Source organism: Corythoichthys intestinalis, chromosome 2 (assembly GCF_030265065.1).
Source record: "Corythoichthys intestinalis isolate RoL2023-P3 chromosome 2, ASM3026506v1, whole genome shotgun sequence".
NCBI lineage: Eukaryota > Metazoa > Chordata > Actinopteri > Syngnathiformes > Syngnathidae > Corythoichthys > Corythoichthys intestinalis.
The window spans coordinates 57,166,351-57,192,373 of record NC_080396.1 but is presented as its reverse complement, the minus strand read 5'-3'; the positions used below and the strand labels follow the sequence as shown (position 1 = coordinate 57,192,373).

The following is a 26,023-nucleotide window of genomic DNA, read 5'->3' as shown; positions in this document are numbered from 1 at the left end:
GGTTGCAATTCACACCCCAGACTACAGGGTGGCGAGTGAGCATATTAATTAGCTATTGTCTCTCTTGATGCATGACGTCGTTGGCCTTTCTCAGAAAAATGTCAAGGCAACTGAGTGTCCGAAGTTTCTTCAAAAAGCCCCAAAACGACGATGGTGTTGATAAAAGAGGTGAAAAAAGGGGGACTGGTGCAGTGGAGGATGAAGGATGACAACGAATCAAGTGAATCGCCGGTTCACTCCTCACTGCGGCGAGCAGTTGAAAACACCGCCAATTACTAAGAAGGGCAGAATTGGTAACACGGTGAAAGCGGCATAAAGCCAAAAAAGCGGACCAGACTAGCCAGAGCCTGAAATTATTTCAAGGAAAATATGGAGGGTGCCACCACTGTGTGTACTCTTTTTGCTAAGCTGAGCTCGCATACCACGGTAGCACGTCGGCTATGAACGAACACTTGACGCGCCGTCACCCAGGTGTATTTCGGAAGACAACAGGAAACAACAAGCTAGCGGATTGTAAGTCCATACAACTTTCTAACGATTTTTAAAAAAAAATTGAAGTTGCCTTTATGTGCGTCGTATCAACGTGCATTTTTATTTAGTAATCACAATACATTAAAAAAAAAAAAAAGAAAAAAAAAATAGATATATAATGGAATTATATAATATTTTATTATTATTAAATGTATTAGGATCATAGAAGGTCCCACTTGGGGGAAAATATATATATATATCCTGTATATACATAATATAATAAAAATATATATGGAAACAGCACTGGCCTGCTTACTGTAATCTGTGACTGCACTAATGTTAGTTACTTTATATTATGCATCAAGATATAGTCATTTTAAAAATTTAAGTGACTGGTAAAAATAGATTATGACCGGATTTTTATGACCCTGTCAGTCAAAATGACAGACAACGAAAAAGTCTAGCTCTAGCGCAACCTCTGGTCATGTGCACTTCTTACGTGTTTTTTTTTGGTGTTTTGTCACCCTCTGCTGGCGTTTGGGTGCGACTGATTTTATGGGTTTCGGCACCATGAGCATTGTGTAATTATTGACATCAACAATGGCGAGCTACTAGTTTATTTTTTGATTGAAATTTTTACAAATTTTATTAAAACGAAAACTTTAAGAGGGGTTTTACTATAAAATTTCTATAACTTGTGCTAACATTTATCTTTTAAGAACTACAAGTCTTTCTATCCATGGATCGCTTTAACAATGTTAATAATGTTAATGACATCTTGTTGATTGTTATAATAAACAAATACAGTACTTATGTACAGTATGTTGGATGTATATATCCGTCTTTTGTCTTTCCATTCCAACAATAATTTACAGAAAAATATGGCATATTTTATAGATTGTTTGAATTGTGATTAATTACGATTCATTAATTTTTAAGCTGTGATTAACTCGATTAAACATTTTAATCGTTTGACAGCCCTAAATTTAACTAGTCTCCAAAAGAATCTTAGGTTTTTGCAAACATCAAAGATGAAGTAGTCTCGGATAATATAGTCGCAATAGGGCTCCAGACGAACATATTTTACTAGGAGCACAGTAGCATCATCATGAAAATTTAGGGCCACATGCAGAACATTTAGAGGTCGAACTATAAATAGCCTAGCTAGGTAAATATTCAAATATCATTGTATTGCATCCCCTTACTACTGATAATACTGATCTTATATAATACAAATTTTTCCTGACTGTTGCTTTACATAAGAATTTGAACTCATTATCGGAGGTTTTCTTTCTTTTGGCACAATATGTTTACTGGGGAGAACATAAACTGGCAGCCCTCTCTACAATTGTTCTTAGTTTACAAGAGTTACAGTATATGAAACCTGCTGATCCACCACTTTTCACACATCAGTCAATCACAGCAGGGCCAGGTGACATGGCCTTAAAATTTTAATTTAAAATATTTACTTTTAATTTTATTTTTAAATGTAAAGTCAAAACTCAAAACAAAGTGAACATCATGAACAACCGGTAGCACTTTCAAACAAAGTTAACATTTGTCCCTGAAAATGTTTATTTAAACCTGCATTAAACTATGTAGCACAAGAAGGTTACAGAGTTTTAAGGAGGAGATAGTATAGTTTGATAGTAATACAGTAGCAAAATTAGCTTCTAGAAGTTCAACAAAGAAAGAGACTTGCCACGCAGGTTCTTGATGAAGTCGTCCAGTTTCATCTTCCTCTCTGGCTTTATGTTGGGGCTATACATGTCCGTGTTAAGGAGAATGATGGCAAAGGCCAGGATAAAAATGGTGTCCGGATTTTGGAACTGCCGTATCAGCACGGGGTTGCACACACAATAGCGCTGACTGCCGAAAAAGAGCATAAAAGTCAAGCAATTTCTGCTGCTCGCCCACAACGAAAGAGGACCCACCTAAAAGCCTCCACTAATCGCTCCACACGCTGCGCTTCACCCTGAACTTTGATCTGAGCTTGGAACTTCCTCAGAGCGTCATCAAGGTCCATCCCTGAGAAGTCCATCTCGTCCAAGACGCAGCTGCCACAAGAAACGGACAGGAACTAATCAGCGTATTGTGTTATGATGACAGTTGTGATAGGAAAACTTGATCCTCACTCTAGTACGTCCTTGTTGAACTGCTGCCGGCTGCCCAGAAACTCGCCAATCATCTGCCGGCTGAGACCTTTTCTTTCCAGGATGAACCTTGCAATGCCCACCGGCGTGTCTGAAACGAAGCCCCTCTCGATCAGGTACTGGATTCCCTTTTCTGGCTTCCTGTGAACCAAAACCGAACCACATTATTACAGTCCTTTTTCTAATATGTTACAAACTGGAGCCCTCTGCCGAGGAAACAAGACAATGCTGTTGGAGAAGCAATGGTTTCTACTGAACCATTTGAACATTTTTAAAAATTATTTAAATAGCCAAGATAAAACTTACCGTAGTCTCGAGCAGTGGTTCTTAACCTGGGTTCGATCGAACCCCTGGGGTTCAGTGAGTCAGTCTAAAGCAGGGGTGCCCAAGTCCGGTCCTCAAGAGCCCCTATCCAGCTTGTTTTCCATGTTTCCCTCCTTGAACACACCTGAATCAAATGATCAGCTCATCAGCAAGCTCTGCAGGAGCCTTATAATGATCCTGATTATTTGAGTCAGGTGTGTTGGAGGAAGGAGAAATTGAAAACAACCTGGATAGGGGGTCTCGAGGACTGGACTTGGGCACCCCTGGTCTAAAGCGTTCAGTGAAAGTTAAGTCCTATTTTTGGACGCTGACTAAATCTAGGCAAAGTGCCGTTTTAGACCAGGTTTTGGACTACCGTAATTTCCCGAATATAAGGCACACCTGTGTATAATGCGCACCCCAAATTTACTTGTAAAATCTAGGGGAAATCATTGTACCCTTTTATAACGCGCACCCTAATTTTAGCCCCAATAAATAGAAGAATACAACAAAACAGAGCTCGTGTACAGATACACAAATGTCATTTTACTGACTGGTGAAACACAGCACATAGCACATTGGTAATTCAAAACATTACCATAAACTGACAATATTTACGGTAATAATATGATTTGACAACTTCTCCAACTTACCAGAATCTAGGAGAAAACAAAACAGATGTGACTTTTCTTTTAAAGGCTACTGTATAACTTGCTCGTTTCATCATGATGAATAAATGTTTCTTCCATGGATTGATACGGTAAAATGAAAGTGAGAACGTAAGTCGGAAATCCGTGAGAGCTCATCGCTGTCAACACGACAGTAATAATAGGAACTATTGTTATTTGGGTTTGAGTTTCCCAAGGGACCGATATAGTTGACGGACACAGGAAGTGTGTGTGCTTACGTTTGTTATGGTCCGAGTTGCTAGCTACAATAAACGTCGATTCAAATGAGTTCAAGAAACTAAATTCTGTGCTTTATGAAGAGTGTAAAAAGCAGAATTTAACACAGACGAAATCATTCGGCCGATTAGAGTGAAGTATTACCGAAACAAAATGGTGACGTCACGTACCGTAATGGTCGGCAACGGGTAGCCGCATACTTTTTTTCAACACAACGTGGCCGTGTCAATAAAAAAAAATCGGTTTATATTAGGGCTGTCAAAATTATCGCGTTAACGGGCGGTAATTAATTTTTTAAATTAAACACGTTAAAATATTTGACGCAATTAATGCACATGGTCCGCTCAGACAGATTTAAATGTCAGTTAAGTGAAATGCCCACATGTTAATTGTGTTTTATGGAGTTTTGCCGCCCTCTGCTGGCGCTTGGGTACGACTGATTTTATAGGCTTCAGCACACATGAGTATTGTTTAAGTAATTATTGACATCAACAGTGGCGGGCTACTAGTTTATTTTTTGATTGAAATTTTTACAAATTTTATTAAAACGAAAACATTAAGAGGGGTTTTCATATAAAATTTCTATAACTTGTACTAACATTTATCTTTTAAGAACTACAAGTTATTCTATCCATGGATCGCTTTAACAGAATGTTGATAATGTTAATGCCATCTTGTTGATTTATTGTTATAATAAACAAATACAGTCCCTATGTACCGTATGTTGAATGTATATATCCATCTTGTGTCTTATCTTTCCATTCCAACAATAATTTACAGAAAAATATGGCATATTTTATAGCTGGTTTGAATTGCGATTAATTGCGATTAATTACGATTAATTAATTTTTAAACTGTAATTACCTCGATTAAAAATTTTAATCGTTTGACAGCCCTAGTTTATATACGTATGTCTGTCTGTCTCCATCCATGTACCCGATTATAATTCGCACCATGATTTAACAAGTTGATTTTGGGGGGGAAAAAGTGCGCGTTATATTGGGGAAATTACGGTAGTTAGTCCCCAATTTACAGACATTATCCAATTCTTTCAACTGCTAGTCCTCTATCTGATGGAAGGAGAAACTGTTTTGCTCAGTGGAAGGTTGACTCTCACACAGACCTATTAGTAACGTGCACTGCGTTTACATATTATAAAAACATTTGGCAGAAACTACATGGTCATGGTTAACGCCACTAAGTAGGTTTAATGTTGAACAATATATATTCCTCCAAATTTGAATGAAAAAGTCTAAGATATGCTAATTGGGTCAGTCTTGATCTAATGGTCTGATGATGCTGCAGGCATAAAGATAGAAACATATATTTTGGCCTGTTTAAAAACATGCTGTCTAAATGAGAAGAAATTTGAATGGAAATATACTGAGGTCTTACCTTGGTAGCTCAGATATGTTTATTTTGAGTATGAAAAAAAAATTTTGGGGGGAAATTCTAATTCCAAAGTGTTCGGTTAATGCAGGTGTGAAACTCATGGGGTTCGGTACCTTTCGCAAGGTTAAGAACCACTGGTCTAGAGTGAATCTAACACTGTGATGAACAACTATTGATGTGCTGTAATAGTTGTCAAAGAATCCAAAAAATGATGGTCTTTATTGAACCTATTGGACAATTTTTAATTTAACATCAAAGACCATTCAGTCGTCAATTAGCCAACTGGTTCGCGTTTTTATAAGCATTAAACTTTTAACATTGAATCTCACTAATGTGTTTGCGTAAACACCAAAGTACTCAGTCTTGAAGGAACCTAGTTTACACATTTAAAATAATTTAAGCCCTATTCGCACAGGATTATTATTACCTGTGGCCCTTTGGTGATTTGTAATACTTGCGGAGGGTAAGTAGGATTCTGCGTGAATGTGGCTCGTCTCTAATTTGTAGAGTAAAAATTCCACCGCAAATCACCTACTATATTTCGTCAGACACAGACGATAGAGATAATACTAGTCACGTGCGATTCTACATGTCAGTGTGCGTTTTTGTAGCTGTATGCCTTAGCTGTGTTTTTTTATTTTCATGTTTTTTTCCCCTCATTCAATTTCTTGTAATTGCACAGCTTTCTGTATTCTTCCTGAGTAATCAAGGCTGCTGTGGAAATTTTGAATAGCAGTCTTAAAAGCATTTCGGAAGCAAATTCTAAAACAGCCCTACAGTATATTGAATCAATCAATCAATCAATCAAATTTATTTATATAGCCCTTTACAAAAACCCGAAAGGCCCTCAAAGTGCTTTACAACAAAACATGGCTCAAGATAAATAAAAGGCAGGAAAATATTATACAATGACATTTAAAAAATAAAGTAAAACAAAGAGCGCATCACAATAAAAGTCCAGCAAGTAAAACAATAAAACCGATAAAATCGAAAAACATGAAAAAAAAGTCCTTAAGCTAATAAAACCAGGCTATCCTAATCTTTGTAAAAGGCGAGTCTAAAAAGGTGCGTTTTTAGCCGAGACTTAAAAAGACCTACATCCGTGGTGGTGCGGATTTCGGAGGGAAGGCTGTTCCACAGCCTGGGGGCAGCAACCGCAAAGGATCGGTCTCCCCACTGTTTAAGTTTTGACCTCGGAACATCTAAAAAAAGCTACAGTATACAGTATATTGAACTACATGGAGACACGGCCGTGGACCTTCACTCAGAGCTGTGCGGGCTCTAGAGTCAGCTGAAGAAAGCCCCCAAAAAGGCTCCCCTCTTCAAGCGGGAGACACTTCAACATTAGCCACGTTTACATGCTGACTTTTATTCATACCGATTCAAATCATTCCGAATGGAAATTTCAGATCAGCTGTTTACATGTCACATCATCTATTCCGATCCAGCGTTTACATGTGACTGCCTTTATTCCAAAAGGACGTTTGACAACTGCCGTCTGACACGCGCAGATTAATCAAAACAAAGCGTCACGCTGCAAAACATGGAGATCGATCGTCGGAGTGCTGCTGTTTTAACTTTAACCCACTTGTTGTGTTTGTGGGGTCGTATCCGCTTCTGCTGTTTTGCTCTTTTGCCTTGTAGTAGCCGGTTTTCCACCGGTTTCTAATCTGGTCAACGCTCCGGTCTATTCCGGCTTCGTGTAACCTCTCGTGAACTTTTTTAAATAGTTCACTGTTCCTTGTTTTACGCCCGTCTAAGCGAGCAATTATATTCAATTCTTTTAAAGTTTGAATTAAATACAATCTTTCCGCCGGACTCCAATTAGGTGCGTTGTGCTTGGAAGCCATGTTGCAAGTGACGTTACCTACGTCACAAAGTGACGTCACCACATCAGTACGGAGCATGTCCAGAAAGAATGCAACCAGACACCATTCCGCTTCCCTGTTTACATGATATAATTTTACTTCTAATCGGTTTGGGAAAAGGAATATTCCACCCCTGTGAATCGGAATGAAATTCCATTCGGTTTGGGCCTGTTCATTCCGAATGAGGTGTTTATATGGAACACATTTATTCGGTTTGAACAAATATTCCGATTGTAATTGGAATATTTGGCTCCATGTAAACGTGGCAATTGAAGCACACATTGAAGCAGAGTACTGCGGGCCCCAAATTAGCTAAATTGACCCGAAAAGCCTCCCCTTGGCGGCCGTAATATCAGTGAAGTACACCAATTTACAGTTATTTTCATAACCAAGCAATTGTGTTTCAAATAACACAGATATTGGGTGGTAAATTGCAATTTACCAAAGATCATCAGGTAATACTATTCCAGAGTGAAAATGGGATTAGTCGTCAAGGAAACCAACCTACATGTTTTCTCAAACGTTGAAATACATGTGTTTTTAATCAACCTAAATAGGGGATCTTACTTGTTGAAGAGGTTGAGACCGATGCGGTAGTGGCGCCGCTGAACGACATCATTGTTGAAAGCGGGTGAATCCCAGCTGTGGCGGCTCTCGCGCTGATACGTCTGCTTGCTTAGCGTTGCTGCCGTGGGCTCGCGCAGGCTGTCGCGCGATGACGAGCCCGAGCTGCCATTGTTGACTGTTGTGTCGTCGTTGCTGTTGGTGGTTGTGGAGTTCACGCTCTCGTTGTCGCCGTCGGAGCACAGAAGATGATGGTGCAGTGGGTGGTGAAGGTGTGACTGGTGGTGTAGGTGGTGCAGATGTTGGTGGGTGTCGACGGAAGATGATAGCGGCGAGGGTGTGAGTGGCGGAGGCATCGGAGAGAGTGGTGGAACAGGTGAGGGCAGTGGTGAAGAAGGAGGTTCCGGATAGCCGTGCGGGAGGTGGTGATGGTGGTGGTGCAGTTGGTGGTAGAAGTGCTGGGTGAAGTGAGGCACGTAGGCGGCCCCGCCATGGTGAGTGTATGCCATATGATTGTACTGCGGGTGGTGGTGCAGTACGGTGGGCAGGTGGGGGATGGGCGACGGGTGCGAGTGCTGGAGTGGGTAAGGCAGTGCGTGAGATGGCAGGGTACGAGCCGAGGGCATGGGCATAGCGGAGGGGGCTGAACTTCTTGTCTGACCCTGCGCCATCACCACCGAGCGGCCATTCGGTTTGTGTTTGATGGTTCCCTGCAATGATTCGGCCTCGCTACTCCCTGCCCCACCACCTCCATGTTCTTCCTCTGCACTCTCACCATCTCCACCGCCACTTTCTTCTCCTGCCCCTTGCTCTACTGCTCCGGGCGGCTCCTGCTCATAGACCAGACGCCCGATTGAGCCTCGCTCGGACCTGAAGATTGACAGTTCAGAGGAGTTAGAACATTAGGATATGCTAGGACATAACAAAGTATTGACAGAGTACATATATTTACTAGTATTTTTCGGTCAAATCCATTACTGTTACTCTATAAATGTGAAAACTGTACTTTGTACTCCATACTCCTGTCCACCACTGGAAATGACAGCACAATGTACAACTTTGGTCAAAGGTTTTGAGAAACATCACCATTGAGTAAGATTAAAAGGTGTCTCAGGTTTTGAGACACATCACAATTGAATAGGATGAAAAGGTGTCTCGAAACTTTTGACCACAGTAGAAATGAAGATGAATGGTAAAGTCTCGGTTGATATCTTGATTAAGATCTTGCGGTCTCTTAAGGCATAAAATACAAGCAGCGACATAGAGGGAAATAAAGCGAGGAGCAGCAACAAGTTTTAAATACAGTGGTACCTCTACATACGAAGTTAATTTGTTCCAGGACCTTGTTTGTAAGTCGAAATGGTCATATGTCAAGCAGGATTTTCCCATAAGAATACATTATAATTCAAATAATTTGTTCCACAGCCTGAAAACCTACACTAAATCCTTAATAAATATTGCTGATACTCCTGCAAATTGCAATTACATAGAGCAAAACAAATAAATTATGAATAATAATAATATGCTGAAAAGATCGTGTGCCGAAGCGATCGTATGTCAACGTACTACTCTATTTAAAATGGATGAACTGTCGTAAAAACTGTCGTGCATATAAATACAATGCTTGGGTTGAGGAGTGTACCAATTTTTGAGTTTTTGCATTGACGAGTTGTAGCTTGTGTGACAATATTTGAGTTATAATTGAGCTTCAGAAATGCCAGTGAGTAACATGGGGGAAAAGGGAAAACCAGTTTCCAATGCACTTTTCAGCCATCAAGTAAATTCCAAAAGAAATCACTTGGGAAGGAGCAGATGCTTACACAGAACTACATGGCCAATGACCAAAAAGTGGCTGAAGCTCTTAACATCACTTATACCCTAAACTCGTCAATACACAAAAAATGTACTATAGTTTGCGTAAGTGTGACTTTGGACTTCAGCACGCTTTACGGAAGCAGTTTATCCTTTTGCATTCTCTTCTACTTTATTTCTATATTTTTATTTTACAATATAGTGAGATGGAAGATAAATATGATTTTGGGGGGGGGTCCTGAAATGATTCAGAGCATCTTCATTCACTCTTGTGATTTCGTCTTCCTACTAACCTGTCACTCATGTCGACTGAGCTATCACTGGGTGGTTCAATGGTCAAGACTGGCAGGTGTGATCCTGCGGCAGACCTCCCACGATAGTCCACTCGACACTCAGTGCAGGGTGTGCTGCCCCTGCGGCTGGTGTTACCGCCTCGTTCTGTCTCTCGACTGTCCTCCCTCCCACTAGCGCCACCCCAGTACTCAGTGTCGGAGCTGGAGGCTGGGCAAGACAGCGGCGATGAGGGCGGCCGTGAAATGGGTGAGGACGGGAGGCAGCCGTCGTCCATATAGAGTGTGACATCGCTGAAGGAAGTTGCTGTACTGTCCTCATGCATGGCTGCGCCGGACGCTCCCCGCCCAACTCGGCCCACCTGACCCACCCCACGGTGGGAGGAGGTGGAGGTCCCACCCCAGGAACACTCCCTGTAGTCTTCCTCTTCATCCTCCTCTTCGTCCTCCTCTTCCTCCTCATCACCCTCTTCTTCCTCTCCATCTCCTCCCGCTTCCTGGGAGTCTTCACGGCCGGATTGACAGGTGAGCGAGTCGTCCATTGAGTCTGCCAGCGACTTGACCTGACAGGCACACAAGTATGAACGAACACAAACATTTTACATCTTGCCCTTTGGTTGGCTGTTATTTCAAAAGACATTGCAATAAAAGATAACAAGCTGAGAAGTTAACAGTTGGCACCTGTTTGGAGAATGAGTCGTCCATATCTCCTGTGTCTTCGGACCCCTGCGGACCTGAATACCCCTGACCCTGTGGCTGACGCTCATCAAAAGAGTACTGTACATACAGAGGCATATGAGTGTACCCACTATCCAGCATGCATATATGAACATGCATGTGTTTGTGTGTATACTGTACCTGCATCCGCATGTTGGACAATATGATGCGACGTGTCATTCGGCTCTCCGACGCCGAACTGCGGAGCCTCTGGAAGTTCTTGTTCATGCGGTACTGCCGGAAGGCCGTCTGAATGGTCCTGGCCGCCCGCCGGGACACGAACTGGCCACCGTATTTCCTCTCCAGCATCTCCACCTGAGCAAGGCGCGAACCGATCAGTCTTTTGAGCATTGTGGGCTCAGTGGGTCCCGAGGGAATGCTACCTTCTTGTCCTGGAGGTCCGTGGAGAGCTCATAGCTGTCAGAAAGGGCCTTGCAGCGTTTGCTCTCCTCCTCCTCTTGCTTCCGTAGTGCCAGGCTGGCAGGCTGCTGGCGACTCCGCTGAGCCCACGTCAAGCTTGCCGCGCTTGGAGTAGAGACGGGCGAGCTGTCCTGTTCAACAACACCTGCATAGTTAGCTTCCAAGTTAGTAACGACCCTATCAACAATATGTCTCACTGACAATTTTGTGACAACGTGCCTGATTAGCAATTTTCCTAACTGACAATTTCTTCAAAAACACCTGTCAAGCTGCTCCCGTGTGTATCCACCGCTGACACGCTGTCAGAAGTGGTTACTCAACAAGCCACACTCTTGATCGCAATTTTGAGTGGAAATTGAACTGCTGTGTTCCATGTTAGAAATGCGTTCATTTTATCAACTAGACACTTACTTTCGCGACTGAAATTTCTCAAAAGACAAATTATAATATTCAAAGAATTCATAGTTGATAAAACCCACTCAAAAATATTTATGTAAGAGTATATTTGAAATCCAAAGCACAAATTTTAATATGGCTTTGACAAATGTGATATAAATTGGTTGATCTGCACACGGGGCCAGGGAGCTTATGGTGTTTGTGGTCTGACACACAATGTAGGAATTTTACCACTTACATGGTGGATGCCTGCTTACAATGTCTGCCTCACAGTTATGAGATCAAGGGAGAAAACTCAGGTTTCGCCCTTCATGTGTGGCTTCCTCTGTGTACTAAGTGGGTTTTCTCGGGGTATCTTGTTTCCCTCTCACATCCACAAAACATGCATGATAGCCTATTTGAACAACCTTGATTATCCACAGGTGTGTTTGTCTCAATGTTCCCTGTAAGTGCCCCTGGTCAGCTGGGCCAGGCTCTACTCTGTTTAAAAAAAGCCTTTGAATTTATAGATAAATACAGGCAGCAAAGGTTGCTACAATTTTAACCCTAAAAAAGATATAAATAAAAAAAACAGCAAAACTGTACAATAGACGTCAAAAATGGTGGAGTTCTGCAGTAACAGTAAATTTTACAGAAGACTTTTGTAGATTTTTCTTTTAACTAAAAATTATGACGTTAAAATTCGAAATTGTTACATTTTTATGCTGTAACTCATATGTAAACAGTCTTGATGGTGGTTACATCAACATTTTCCAGTTTTCCAGTTTTTTTTTTAAAATATTTTTTTAATGGTATAAATCTGGCAACCGCAGCTCCCAGTATTTTACTGTGTTTTTTAAAAAAAAAAATATTTTTTTTTTGCAGTGTAGTATGTGGCTCCTAGCTCTTCTATACTTATTCCCTCCTATGTAGTTTGACAAGTGCTTCTGGACATTATGGCATTGTGTCATTAGCCAGAGAAAAAACTTTTCTAATCTTTGGCTAAGGAAATGATAATTACATTAATGTAGTGTGATCGATTCAATCTGATAATACTGGTCTCATTTACATTAATTAAACTCCAAAATTATACACAAATTACAGTTAATTGCAGTTCAGCTCCCAGCTCCCAAGCTAACAGTACGACAACCTAACAACTTCTAAATTTAGTACACCTAGTTTACTAGCCTCCAAATTAATACATCAAAGATTAAATAATGTCTATGCCTTTCTGACAAACATCTGCCAAATAAGCTGCTGAGATTGTACCTTGCATGAAAATGTCAACATGTGTGTTGCCAATGTCAATGTGCTTGGAGCTCAGTGTGTTTAGGAAACATTGTATTATTCCTATTCTATTACCGTTACTATGACACCACTACTGTATGAATTATTGTGGGTGGGTGGGTGCGTGTTTGTGGATATACCTGTGTGGGGGGTGTTATCAAAGGCCCACTGGACGTGCTGGTGCTAGAGGCGTAAGGGTGGCCGTAGAGTGAATCTGGAAAAGGGAGCGCCTCGGGACACCGTGGTTCACCTTCCACACTAAAGACAAACACAGAGGCAGTACAGTGCTAGATCACAGCTACCTGATACCATTGTTAGTCTGTGTGCGTGTCTTATTCATCATCATCATTATGAATCATCAGTGTCAAAGACAACCGTGAAGATGCAACAGAAGCAAACATAGGCGCTGCATAGCTCATATATACACACGCACACCTGTCTTTGAGTTTACAAAACAACATAATACAAAATAACATTCGGTCTCAGTGATTTTGGAGACTTGGTTTGATGCAGAGTCTTAACTTATTGGCTGCCATTGACGGCACAAGACATCCAATCCATTTTGACTGGAAAAATCTGACAGAAGAACCCTGAAACATGAACATTCACTGCTGATCCTCTTATTTCAATGAATTGGATGATTTATCATTGTCATGGCAGGCAATGAGTTGAATGTATATGGTGATTATGAAAACACATACAGTACATCAGGTTGTTTAAAGTAGTGTGCATATGCATGTAGTTATACATATCAATAAATATACCAGCGAGCCCCCTGCTCGAGTGCCCGGTGGGCTCGCCATGCTCTACATTCCGATACAACGGGGACTCTGGCAAATGTGTGTCAGTGAGCCATTGCTTTGTAAACCAGAGTGTGTACTAGTATGTCTGTGTGTGCGTGCACACAAATAACAACCAAATGGCATCGGACCCGGAGGTCCTTCTTTTCTTCCCCCTGCAGATGGTCAACTCCTCCCTACAGTACTGTGTTCTTACGACAAACTATTGTGTGAAGGTGGTAGTACAGGTTTTAAGCAAAATACAGTATAAGCCTAACATGTTTAATGTGCACATCAACAATTGCCTGTAGCCGCCCATTCTTGTTCTGTACTGGAGAGGAAATGGGATAATGCTAGGTTTCCATAGGTGTTATGTAGAGGACAGAGTTCCCCTGTGCTGCGGCTCCTCCTGGAGCCTCTGATATCTGGTTTAGTGTGTGCATGAAGAAATAAAGAGTCATGTCTGCCCTCGCAAGGTCATGGAAAGGTTCCAGTATGTCCAGGACTCTGCTGCCAGAGTCTCCCGCACTCAAAGCTCTGGCATCACATCAACCCTATCTCTCATGCACGTTCACTAGCTCCCTATCAAGTTCCTGATAATTTTCAAAATTCTGTAAATGACACATTCTGTTGGAGATTATAGTGGTGATAAAGAAGGTTCCTGGAGTCTAATACAAGGTTGTGACTATCTTCCTATTGAAGGTTATAAAGCAGGGGTCGGCAACCAATGACACGCTAGCGCATGGCAAAATAAAATAAAAAAATGCGCCGTTTTACCTGAAATTAAAGCATTTTCAGTTGCGCGCCCTGTTATTTAGGGGCTTTACGGGATAGCCCCTCCCACCCCTTCTGCCTATGGCGTTATGTGCGAGCAATACTGGATTTTGAGCACACCTCTAGCTCTTCCTCAATTTCTCGATTCCTGCGCTCGTCTGATTTTTTTCTCTGCGCGCTCAATTCAGCCCACGCTACTAACGTGTCACGAAGCCAACCAATCAGAGAGCTGGCAGAAGTACACCGTGTTACCAATCATCACTTTCTGGTAATTGCGGTGCTTTCAACTCCGCACCATAGTGTGGAGTGGACTGGCATTTAACGTGGCTCGTTGTCGTCAATTTGTCCGGTGCTTACTTCGGAGAGGTGGCGATGTGTATAAAAACACAGTGACGCATTGGATGACATTTTGCTAGAGACTTTTATTAACAAAACAAGAACCAGCATGGGACACACCCACTTTTCACGGTGCTCTCCGCGCAACTCTCTCTCAACACATTGCTTCGCTGCCTCACTTTTTCTCGCCCAGACGCCCACTTCTTCGGTCATATTGTAGGTGACAGTGGCCCCTTGAGGATGCCGGTAACAACTGGTTGGCTGGTTACTTCCGCTAGCTCTGTTTGTGCATTATGCCTTGAGAGCATTGTGTGTTGCACAAGAAGTGTCAAACGCCACTACGAGACAAAACATTAAAATTCATGGAAAACAGGGCCAGGGATCATACTAAGGTAGACATCTTTTATATTTGTAATATAAAATCTAAAATTGTGCATAGAATTCACTGTTTAACCCTTGAGAGTGGAAGGACGCGCCGGCGCGTCCTCAGCGCACGTCGTCTTTGAAGCACCCTCACGTTTTAATTACGTCACCCACATGCCGTTGGTTGGTCTCGTTTTAAAGTGCGGAAGTTGCGGTTTACTCTCGTTATTATTTGAAGTCAATCGACCAACTAAAACGTGAGATATTGTCATTTAAGTTTTATAGTTTTATTGTCCTCTCAAAAAAACATTAAAACGCTGCATGGATCATTTGTTTATGTCTATATTTCCATCATTTCTTGTCCTTTTTCAAAACGGAAGCTCCATGAAAAAAACACAGATCAAACGAACCCTTTCGAAGTCACAGTGGAAGCACAAAATGCGTTTTTTAAATAAATATAACTGCCGTGCGAGGTTCCACCGAACGAGAGGGAGGAGTGTTCTGAAGCAGCGAGTTGGCGAGCGACGGCCGTGTGGCTCGAGCAGCGACTTTGTGTGACTTTGAGAATGAACGGAAAACTAAATTTAGCGCAGGCAATTGTGCTTTTTGATCAATTTGAGGAAGAGGATGGTCCAAATTCGTCATCATCGTCTTCTTCGGAAGAGTCCTCGAGTGAAGACAGTGACGGATTTGAACACGTGGGTGACGCCATCGACGAGCAGAGGTAAGCAAACTCACTTTTTTTTTTTGATGCTGAAAAAGTTTCTTTTGAAAGTTTCTTTTGATATTGCAAGACAAAGTTAATTTTGATGCAATATAAGTGTGTGTTTGTGTATATAATAATAAAATGTGCATATCAGATCAAAGTCGTACGTGCACTGTGTGTATCCAAGGCAGGAATTTATAATTGTGATGATCTTCTTTCTATATGAAGATTAGGGATGTAGCACATATTCAGCTATGGTATTCTTTCTATTGTCATACATATAGATTTCCATTATTATTTATTGCTGTATATATTTTTATTTTATACTTCATTATTTTCATAAATACTGACTTTTTTCATGTACATTTATAGTGACAATGAAAGTAAAGTGAAATGAAAATGGTAGGGTGGAAAGAGGACCGACACCCCATGGAAGTGTGGGCTGTGTGATGTCGCCCTGTGTCGAATTCCAGGACGAAACTGCTTTTCGGAGTGGCATGCCTGAAAAAAATTTAACTTGTTTATTGTAAATATTTTTGAAAATACTTTTTTTCTCAATGTTGTATATATATATTTTTTCCCCACAATCAGTCTTCTCAATTTGTCTATATAAATGTGTGTTCAAGAAGCTTGATTGTGTGTACATAGTTTTCATCAGGTGATGGGCCGCAATACCTAAACTCATAAAGAGATGGCCTCTAAACACTTTTTGTGTTAGATGGTATATATTTTTTCACTGTTCGATCTGCTGTATATAACCTGTTTTGACTAGAGCATGTATAAAGGCAAAAAACGCCTATGGCTATACCTGTTGTTTATGTTGAATTGTCAAATATAAGACTATTTATTCTAAATTTTTTTGGTTGAATGTTCATCCTAACATGTTGAATAAATATTACAAAGTTTCAAAACGGTTCGTTACGCATGTTTGGTTGTCAATTGGACATCAATATTAAAAAATTTGACAAAACGATTTTGGAATTTTTGGTCTTTTTGGGCCCAAAATGATGATTTATAATTGGTCAGTGAATGAAACAACAGTTTGGACATGAAGTTTAAGGTGTCACAAGAAAAGGGACCAAACCAGGCCATCGTAAACAATTCTTTCTTTGAAATATAAAGGCAACTTCAAAGGCATGCAAAATCAGACAAAATAGGCCCAGACCTTAAAGGGTTAAGTTGCTAGTGAACAAGACAAAATGTAAGGCTACGCTTATACTGCAGGTCTTAATGCACGAACCAGATTTTTGTGTGTTTTTCCAACTCAAGTGAGGTATTAACTTGACGGTCTGAACGGGACAAGTCGAATAGAAGTGGACCATTTCAAATCCGATCTGGGTCACTTTCGTATGTGGATTCAATCCGATCTGGGCCACGTTTTTCCAGAACGTCGCAGCGGTCTGGACTGGCAAGTCTCCCAAATCGGAATTCATGCAGCAATTTTGTCATCAAAGAGCGAGAGAGACGGCGCGCTACGGTAGCAGTGCAGCTGTCCGTTAGCGCCTAGCTTGCCTTGAACACAGCTTTTGGGGAAGGGTCGTGCATGGCAACAGTCATAAAAAAATAAAAATGGGTTGAGGATAAGCCTGAGAATGATCGGTTTTCTCTCTGCTCTATATGAGCAATATTTCAAGATTGCTTACACGGCCGAGAGTCGGGGCAAACTGCCCGTATGTGTGTGTGACATGCACAGACAATGCGTGCATGCTATTGATCCACAGAAACTTTAAATATAAGCTAAACAGGGATTATTTATGTCTGTTATATGTGTCCTCTTTTTGGAAATCAAAAAATGATCGTCCCGGAATGACCAATGACATCCAGCGTCTGTAGTGATTTGTTTTGATGCTTATGCGCATGCGGGTCTTCTTGCTCAGCTCGTGTCGGACTGCAAAATAGTTCGCATGCGTAATACTTGAACGATCTCAATAGACAAAGGCAGTCTGAACGGGCACGCCAAAAAAACAGAAATGACAAAAAAATTGGATTTGTGCATTAAGACCTGCAGTATGAATGTAGCCTTCGAGTCGCTTGTTCTGACTTTGAAGGTTAAAACAGCCCGCTCTGTACTGTGAAAGACCTGCACTGAGAATCACACCTGTTTCCTTTTCCTTGCTGGGGTGTGTGTGTTATGTTTACATAAGATGACGCTGCTGTACAGCTGTTATTACTGTTGCACTTATTTTTTTAGTTTTGATATTTTCTACAATATGCATTTATTTTGTAGTTAATTAAAAAGAAGAATGGTAGTTGTAGGATTTAAATGTATGTCCATGTTGTTTTCTTTGGAGTAAAATTACGGCTCCGTTAGATATAAAAATTTGGATGTGCGTCATTAATCTTGGTGTGGCACAATGATTGTAAAGAAAATTTTAAAGTGGCCCTCCACAACAAAAAGGATGCTGACCCCTGTTATACAGGTTCAAGTGTCCTTGGGTCCATTAGAAATCTAAACATTTAAAATCTAAAAATGATTCGTAGAAAAGGTTATTAGAATAGAAATCACTTAGTACTTTCTTCATGTTTTGTTTTACATTTGACTTAGTGGCTATTTGCTTCGAGCTATAAATAAATCTTCCCTGTCGTCTGTTGCAAGCGGGAGCGCCGCCAGGAACCCACCTGCTGCCACGTTATTGGCTGCGGAGTTCTGGAAGCGTGAACGAGGCGGAGACAAAGAAGGAGGTGTGGAATTAAGCGCGTAGAGAAGAGACAGCATGAGTCAGGATGCCAAGGAAACAATATGGATGGTTCAAAAGCAAGGAGGCGAACACTAGTTTTCGTAATTATCCAGGACATTAAGTTCATCAATAAACACCCCCCCTCCTTTTTTTTGTAAACATACAATACACTTTAATAAGTTAAAATCTCTAATTTCAATTGCTCTATGAGGAATACGCTTCACACACAAGAATCTCACCTCTGGCAGGTCTGTGATTCTCAGAGATATTTCAGAGGTGAGAGTGTGATGATACAACTTGATGAGATGTCGACTGCTAGGTAGGCAATTACTGTACCACACGGCACTTTCAACATCTTGATCCCCCCACAGCTGAGAAATAGACAAATGCAAGATGTGATACTGTAAATGCCAACCATCATGCAACAAGCATCCTCCGTTAACCATTAAAGTACTCTGTTAAATTGTATTCAATACAATGGACTAGGCCTGAACGATATTGGAAAAAACTATTGCTGCAATTTTTTGGGGGTTTGCGATATACTGCGATATTGTATTGCGATATTGAAAAAAATATATATACACATATATTTTTTTAAAGAAATTTTCACGAGATGACTTGAATAGCTGTTTGGAAAGACTTTGGATGACTCACCATGACCACAGTGTACAGTGTTCCATCGTTTTTTGCGGTTAATAGGGACCAGAACCTGCCGCGACAAGTGAAAAACCGCGAAGTAGCACATACCCCCAGCCCTCCAATTATTTTTTCTTGTGTGTGTGCGCAATGTATTTATTCAGATTTAGCATTGGAAAGAGATACATATAAGACATGTTTTTTCTCACTTTTTTCCCCCAAAGTATGATTTAATAAAAAAAAAAAAAAAAAAAAAAAAAAAATATATATATATATATATATATATATATATATATATATATATATATTTTTTTTTATATATATATATATATATTTTTATATATATATATATATATATATATTAGGGCTGTCAAAATTATCGCTTCAACGAGCGGTAATTTAAAAAAAAAATTAATCCCGTTAAAATATTTGCCGCAATTAACGCACAAATGCCCCGCTCAAACAGATTAAAATGAGAGCACAGTGAAAGGTGTACTTGTTGTGTTTTTCGGAGTTTGCCGCCCTCTGCTGGCGTTTGGGTGCGATTGATTTTATAGGCTTCAGCACCCATGAGCATTGTGTAAGTAATTATTGACATCAACAATGGCGGGCTACTAGTTTATTTTTTGTTTGAAAATTTTACAAATTTTATTAAAATGAAAACATGAAGAGGGGTTTTGATATAAAATTTCTATAACTTGTACTATCTTTTAAGAACTACAAGTCTTTCTATCCATGGATCGCTTTAACAGAATGTTAATAATGGTAACGCCATCTTGTTGATTTATTGTTATTATAAAGAAACAGTACTTATGGACCGTATGTTGAATGTATATATCCATCTTGTGTCTTATCTTTCCATTCCAACAATAATCTACAGAAAAACACGGCATATTTTATAGATGGTTTGAATTGCGATTAATTACGATTAATTAATTTTTAAGCTGTAATTAACTCGATTCAAAATTTTAATCGTTTGACACCCCTAATATATATATATATAAATATATATATATATATATACACATACACACACACACACATACATTTTAATAAATGGTTTTTAAGCACTTCAAATGTAATAATTATGATTAGTTTTAAACATAACTGTCCCACCGAATAATTTTTAAACAAGAATAAAGTACTGTAGCAGAAAAATGCTTGGCTTTATTAAATGCTTCTGTTTACCTAACTTGGCTCTGACTCTTGGAGTGACAGGTAGAAATTACAAACTCCTCATGATCACTTCTGGCGTGTATTATATATATGTCTCGAACTTCTCCACCCCAACCCCCCCGCACGCACCCACCCACACATTCATTCCAGCCCGCGCTTCCTTGCAGAAATTGCTTAACACTTAAACGATGATTGACACATTGCTGCGTGTGTGAAGTCTGCTTCTTTGGCAAGATCAAAGCCATCGTTAACTTTAATAAGCGAGTGCCGCAGTGACTGGCTGGGTGAGGGAGGCTGTGAGAGCGAATGAAGCAGAACAAAGGTTTGTGGATTGAAATTTTTTTTAAAAAACTATCGCACGTCCTTGCGATGGGACTATCACGCATGCGCACATCGCGATGGCGATGTTTAAACGATATATCGTTCAGGCTTACAATGGACATTTTCTTGCGTGTTCCAATGTCTGATCGTGTTGATACAACATGAAGATACAATCGTGTAAAACAACACGACCAGACGTTAAGATCATGCTAAATTGCTTTCCACCAACCAGGAACAGTCAAACGAGTCACTGTTTTGTGACTGAAGAGTCATGTTTGTTCCAACATTGGCATGGTCAGCAATAAACCCAACACTGTTGGTAAAGCAAAGAAGAGTAAATGAGTTAAAATCGGCTTTCCACGATTGTCACTAACTCTAGGAGTGATTAGCCTCACACACAAGAATCACAAGAATGGGCATGGTTGCGCCAATATGACTAAAGGCCTTTCAAACCAGTGGTAGCAGTGCACAGTTTGCTGAGTGGAAACCCATTCATTGTGTGTGTGGGAGGGGGCGTTCCTGGCAGCAGTCAGCATCCGTGACCATTTCGTTAGCGGCAAAGCGTGAGTGCATTTGCTGCGGAGGGCGGGACCCGAAATAGAAACTTGTTCTATTTCAGAATGGCAAACTGAGCGTGTCCAATAGCAGAGGTGCTGGTGTAGTATTATCTTGCTGTTTTGGCAGACAAATACACACAAGTCACAGCAGAGGAACCCTTGATGAATGGCTTTCTTGAAGTTTCTCTAGCTTTGGGACACATAATTGGCTCTCACACATTTCCCTGCTGATCTAAATGATATTTCGATGAGCTTTTGTGTTGAACTGTAGTTCAGGAATGACATTAAACTTTCCACTGAGAAGGACCTGATTGTGTTGAATGTGTACACAATATCGTATTAAATCGACCAAAAGCCCTTGAATCGAGTGGTGGTAGAGCTTGTAATTTTGGCAAAAATTGTACCAATGTCCAAAGAATCGATATCGTACCGAATCCTCCTAAAATTGGCGATTTACATCCATACTAAATTAGGAGTGGAAACCTCTTGGTACCTCACGATACAATACGATACGATTTATGATACAATGCTCACGATAACGATGATCTGACGATATGGCGATACAACGATTATCGATACACTGGTCAGGAAATCATTCTAGGATATTCAACAAACAACTAATAATCAGAAAAACAAGCTTCTGCTTTGAATTTGAATGAGTACATCACTAATAGACGTCCAATCCATTTGAACTGGGAGGTTTATTCGCTGCCATCCCATTCGCTGCCATCCCTCCCACTTCAAACGGATTGAACATCTATGGCCGTCAGTGGCAGCCACTGCCAGGCAATGAGGTAATTTTGGGCCATTTAAGGTCATTTACCTGTTGATGTTTAGTTACTTCCTGTTCTGTTGATTTTTGGGTATTTTATGGGTCACGTCCGGTTTATTTTGAGTTACAGAACAGGAAGTGACCTGGGAATCACCCAAATGAATAGGCAGTGACTCAAACTCAACAGGAAATGTCCTGGAAATGCCCTAAAATGAACCGCAAGTGACCTGTAAATGCCCTGAAAATCGGACAGAATGACTGTGAATGCTCTGGTTTCGAATGAACGAACGTTCCCAGTCTAAATGGATTTGGCGTCGTGCACTGTCAATACAGCCGTATAGTTAACTGAGACACTATTATGGTGGAAGATTTTGGTAGCAACTTGTTGGGTCCTTTTTATTTTTTTCCGACATTGACACTGGCAGGAGCATATCGATAACCTTTTGGGATACAAAGTATCACGATATATCACCATTTTGATATTTTGTCAGACCCCTACCTAATTAGACGTTAATGGTACAACAGTGACTGAATGGGGCATGATTGTACCAATGTGACTGAGTAGGTATTACTTTCTCAACATGACTAATCAGGCCTACCGTGACAACAAGACCAAATAGGCATGATAGTAATAATAGGACCAAATGGGCACATTAATGCCAATTTATGTAATGCCACACATTCAAAATCTTGTAGTTCATCCTCCATCAACCAAGAAGTATGCATGACGCAACACATAACAACAATGTTCGTTGAGTCGGCCATGTTGTCTGGAATGGCAAACTACTTTGACTTTATGGTTTGTCGCCCTGCTGCTCAGCTAGCACACACAGGCACATACTCACTGAGCACCTTCTGCTTTGTGGGGGTGTTTGAATCCCACAAAATACTGCAGAACACAAAACACATGCGCTTGGGTGCACGCACACACATACAGAAACGAACACCAGTATACACAGTTCTCCCCACGCTGCAGTAAAACTGGTCATCTTGTATCTGGGATCTGACGTAACAATCCTCCATCATCCACCCACAATCCTCTGTGCAGACACACAAGCCTGTGCACGAGCATTTCTCAGATAGTGTATAACGGAGCATCGTTAACATTTTGCCGCATCATTCCAGGCAGCATGGACAGAAAACAAAGTGGGTTGAATAGACAGCGACACAGCTGTTTTTTTCTTCTGTGAAATTTATGTAACTGATTTGCATACTGCTATCATTTAAGGATGTCCCGATACTGAGTTTTTGACTTTTGACCTGCCAACCAGGTTAAAAAATTCATTGATATTTCATCCCAAATAGTTCAAAAGCAAAAGCTATAATACAACTCAGTGTTACCCAAAAAATAAATAAATAAATAAATAAATAAATAAATAAATAAAGAACAGTCAAAAAATTGAGAGAAAGACAAAACCTTAAAACAAAAATAGTAGAGCTAACTCTTCTGGATGATTCCGCTGTAAATGACAAATCATATTTTGTATTAAGGTGACCCCTGCTGGTACCTCATCAAGAAATCCTCTGTTAAGAGATATTACTCAATACTCTTTCATTATTATTTGTTTCTAAAGAAAAGTGGACGCATGCAGCAAACACGTTTGATAAGTGGTTTTATGTCTGGCAGTCGAAAACCACAGCGCTGCTGAAAACAAGTAAAAACTGGATTTCATCCACTCTTTTGACCAAATCCGATACTGTCAGAAACTCCAAAAATTGCCGTATGGGGCCCCAATACTAAGTATTGGATTGAGACAGCACTAGAATAAATTTTACCCAATGGGAACTTTGGTGTCAACTGGGCAAAATATGAATTACATTAAATCAGTAACTGAAGTGGTAATTTTGAGCCTACGTGACGGCAAGATTGTACTAAAACTGCTTATCTAAATCTACATGATTGTACTGTACCAAGGAGACTGAATTGTACCAACTTGACGAAAGGGATGCAATAATACCAGTGGCATTAAAGAGGGCAAGATGGAAATTCCAGTCTTCTGTCAGCATGCTCGTTGGAACGGAAAATATTAAAACGATTATAAGGTAAATCAAAGGTTATGAAATGCTGTGCTTACACGAGGACATGATTGAAGGCGGTGCTAAGTGGATCCTGAAGGTCCTTCCCGGGTCGTTGCGATGAAATATTTAAGTATCATGTTGTCACACAGCAGAAAAACATTTAAGCAGAGCTGTCAGTCAAACACAACTAGAGCCAATCAGTCACTAAGGTTGATGTGTGACTCATCTTACTCATCTGTAACTGGCCACCTTTTTTAGTTTAGATTTTTTTTCATAATAAGATGGGTGAAACATTCCCTGAATGCTTTGAGCTCCAGTATGAATGTGAAGATTGTATATGCACACTAGTTTTCTTGATTAAAATCTCAGCAGTCAATTGATTAATCGTTCTTGATAATGGTATTCACTAGGGTTGGGAATCTTTGGGATGAGTCCAATACATATAGATATCAATCATAAAGAAGCCAGCTATTAAAAAATGACCTTAAGTACGCGTATTTCTTAACAGGTAAAAGGAAATTATTGGCTCTTCATGACCCTGAAAGAAGTCAGAAATATGACATTAAAATGAGAATGATGACTTTCTCTTTCTGATTTTATTTTCAGAATTCTGACTTAAAAGTGAGAAGTGAGAATTCTGAGAATAAAGTCAGAATTAAGAACCCACGGTGGCCTCAGAGTCACAAACACTTTGAATGCCTCAGTCTCTTTGATATAAAGCTTTATGTCTGACTTCAACTCATTAAAATCCTAAGCGGAACATCCGGAACATCCTGTTGTGAAAATCATGTGATAATCATGTGACTCTGTCAGGAAGTAGCCTCTCCAAAATGGTGGTTCTGCTGGTGTGCTGACTTCAAGGAACCAGAACATTTCAAAAAGTTGTTATTTTATACTACAGGTAATTTCAAAGTCGTTTGACACTTACAATGCTTTGATAACATGTCCTACCTTACATTCAACTTGGTCTCACCATATTTATTGAATAAATTGATATCAAACCAAAGTGGGAAATATCGCTGTGACTTAAATGTCACATCGGGCTTTCAGCCCTAAAATCAGAATGAAGAGATCTATGTGACCTATTTGTCACAATAGCACAAATGGTAATAATCCACCGAATTAATTTAGTAGTATATGTTATATTCACTTCATATATGTTCTGCTTGTCAAAAGTGTACTGACCAAACAAAAATATAAAATAATGGTGATTTATTTTATTTGTATTACAAAACAATTTTTACAATTTACTAGAGATGCACGATAATATCGGTCACCGATAATCATCGGCCGATAATGGCAATTATGACGTCACGCAGATAATCCAGATAAAACGAAATTCAACCGATAATGCAATCCGTAATTATATACTTGATTTAGCCTCCAAATGTGCTCAATCAACAGTTTTGTCCAATTCTGTTAGTTTCAATGTGGTGTTTTTGCAGTGTAGTAATGTGATATATGTTAGGAATGGCTTACTTTTAAAGGCATTTTTGTGCAACTTGGGTGTTTACTCTCTACGTAATTGTTGCCAAAAGCTTACCATTACACAAGGTCATTGCCATTGTTAGATGTTGTAATTTACTACTTGTTCACATTTGATGTGGAAAAAATAGCACAAAATTACATTTTTGCACAGTAACATTTGATCTTTGTATACTTTAACATTTTACATACATATTTGAATAGAATTATCGGCGTGACATTATCGGTTATTGGGTGGAAGGGGCAGGAAATTACCGGTTATCGATATCGGTTGAAAAATGTATGATCGTGCATCACTACAATTTACTATCGTATGCCATAAAAATGCAAATGGATAGCTCAGGTGAAGACCCTGATGACCCTCTTTACAATCCTACCAAGCAAGACATGGAGAGTGACGAGTCAAGTCAGTGTTATGATTCAGACAATAGTGAATTAAGGACATCTGATGATTTACGACAACCAAATGTAGATTCACAGCAGCAAAATAGGTCCAACCTAGGCAAAAAAACAAGAAACAGAAGGAATTGTCCAAGGTCGAAAACATCTTTCTTGGAGGAGCAAACCTTTTGAAACCCCTGAGTGCACATTCAAAGGACCACATGTCACACCTCCAGACATTCTTCTTAGTCCTCTTGAGTACTTTAGAAAGTTCATTACAACAGAAATGCTTGAATTACTCAAAGAACAAACAAATTTGTACACTGTACAAAAGTCGGAAAAGCACAACAATGTGAACACCACTGTAAAAGAATTGGAAATCCTGATTGGTCTTTACCTGCGAATGAGTCTTTGTCAACTGACAGGAAATCGTGCGTACTGAGAAAATGACACAAGATGTCCCATGGTTGCTGACGTCATGTC

General features: G+C 40.1%; 1 protein-coding gene across 1 annotated transcript in view; it reads right to left on the bottom strand.

Annotated features, from left to right (window-relative positions):
• Window positions 1-26,023, bottom strand: part of LOC130912472 (IQ motif and SEC7 domain-containing protein 2-like) — a 138,635-nt gene that overhangs the window by 11,129 nt on the left and 101,483 nt on the right. The window contains exons 3-11 of the mRNA XM_057830585.1: window positions 12,698-12,815; window positions 10,859-11,026; window positions 10,617-10,790; window positions 10,440-10,535; window positions 9,762-10,321; window positions 7,660-8,526; window positions 2,607-2,765; window positions 2,406-2,528; window positions 2,174-2,340 (exon numbers count right to left, since the gene is read on the bottom strand). Of these exons, the coding sequence (XP_057686568.1) occupies window positions 2,174-2,340; window positions 2,406-2,528; window positions 2,607-2,765; window positions 7,660-8,526; window positions 9,762-10,321; window positions 10,440-10,535; window positions 10,617-10,790; window positions 10,859-11,026; window positions 12,698-12,815 (2,432 nt within the window). The remainder of the gene's footprint in view (window positions 1-2,173; window positions 2,341-2,405; window positions 2,529-2,606; window positions 2,766-7,659; window positions 8,527-9,761; window positions 10,322-10,439; window positions 10,536-10,616; window positions 10,791-10,858; window positions 11,027-12,697; window positions 12,816-26,023) is intronic.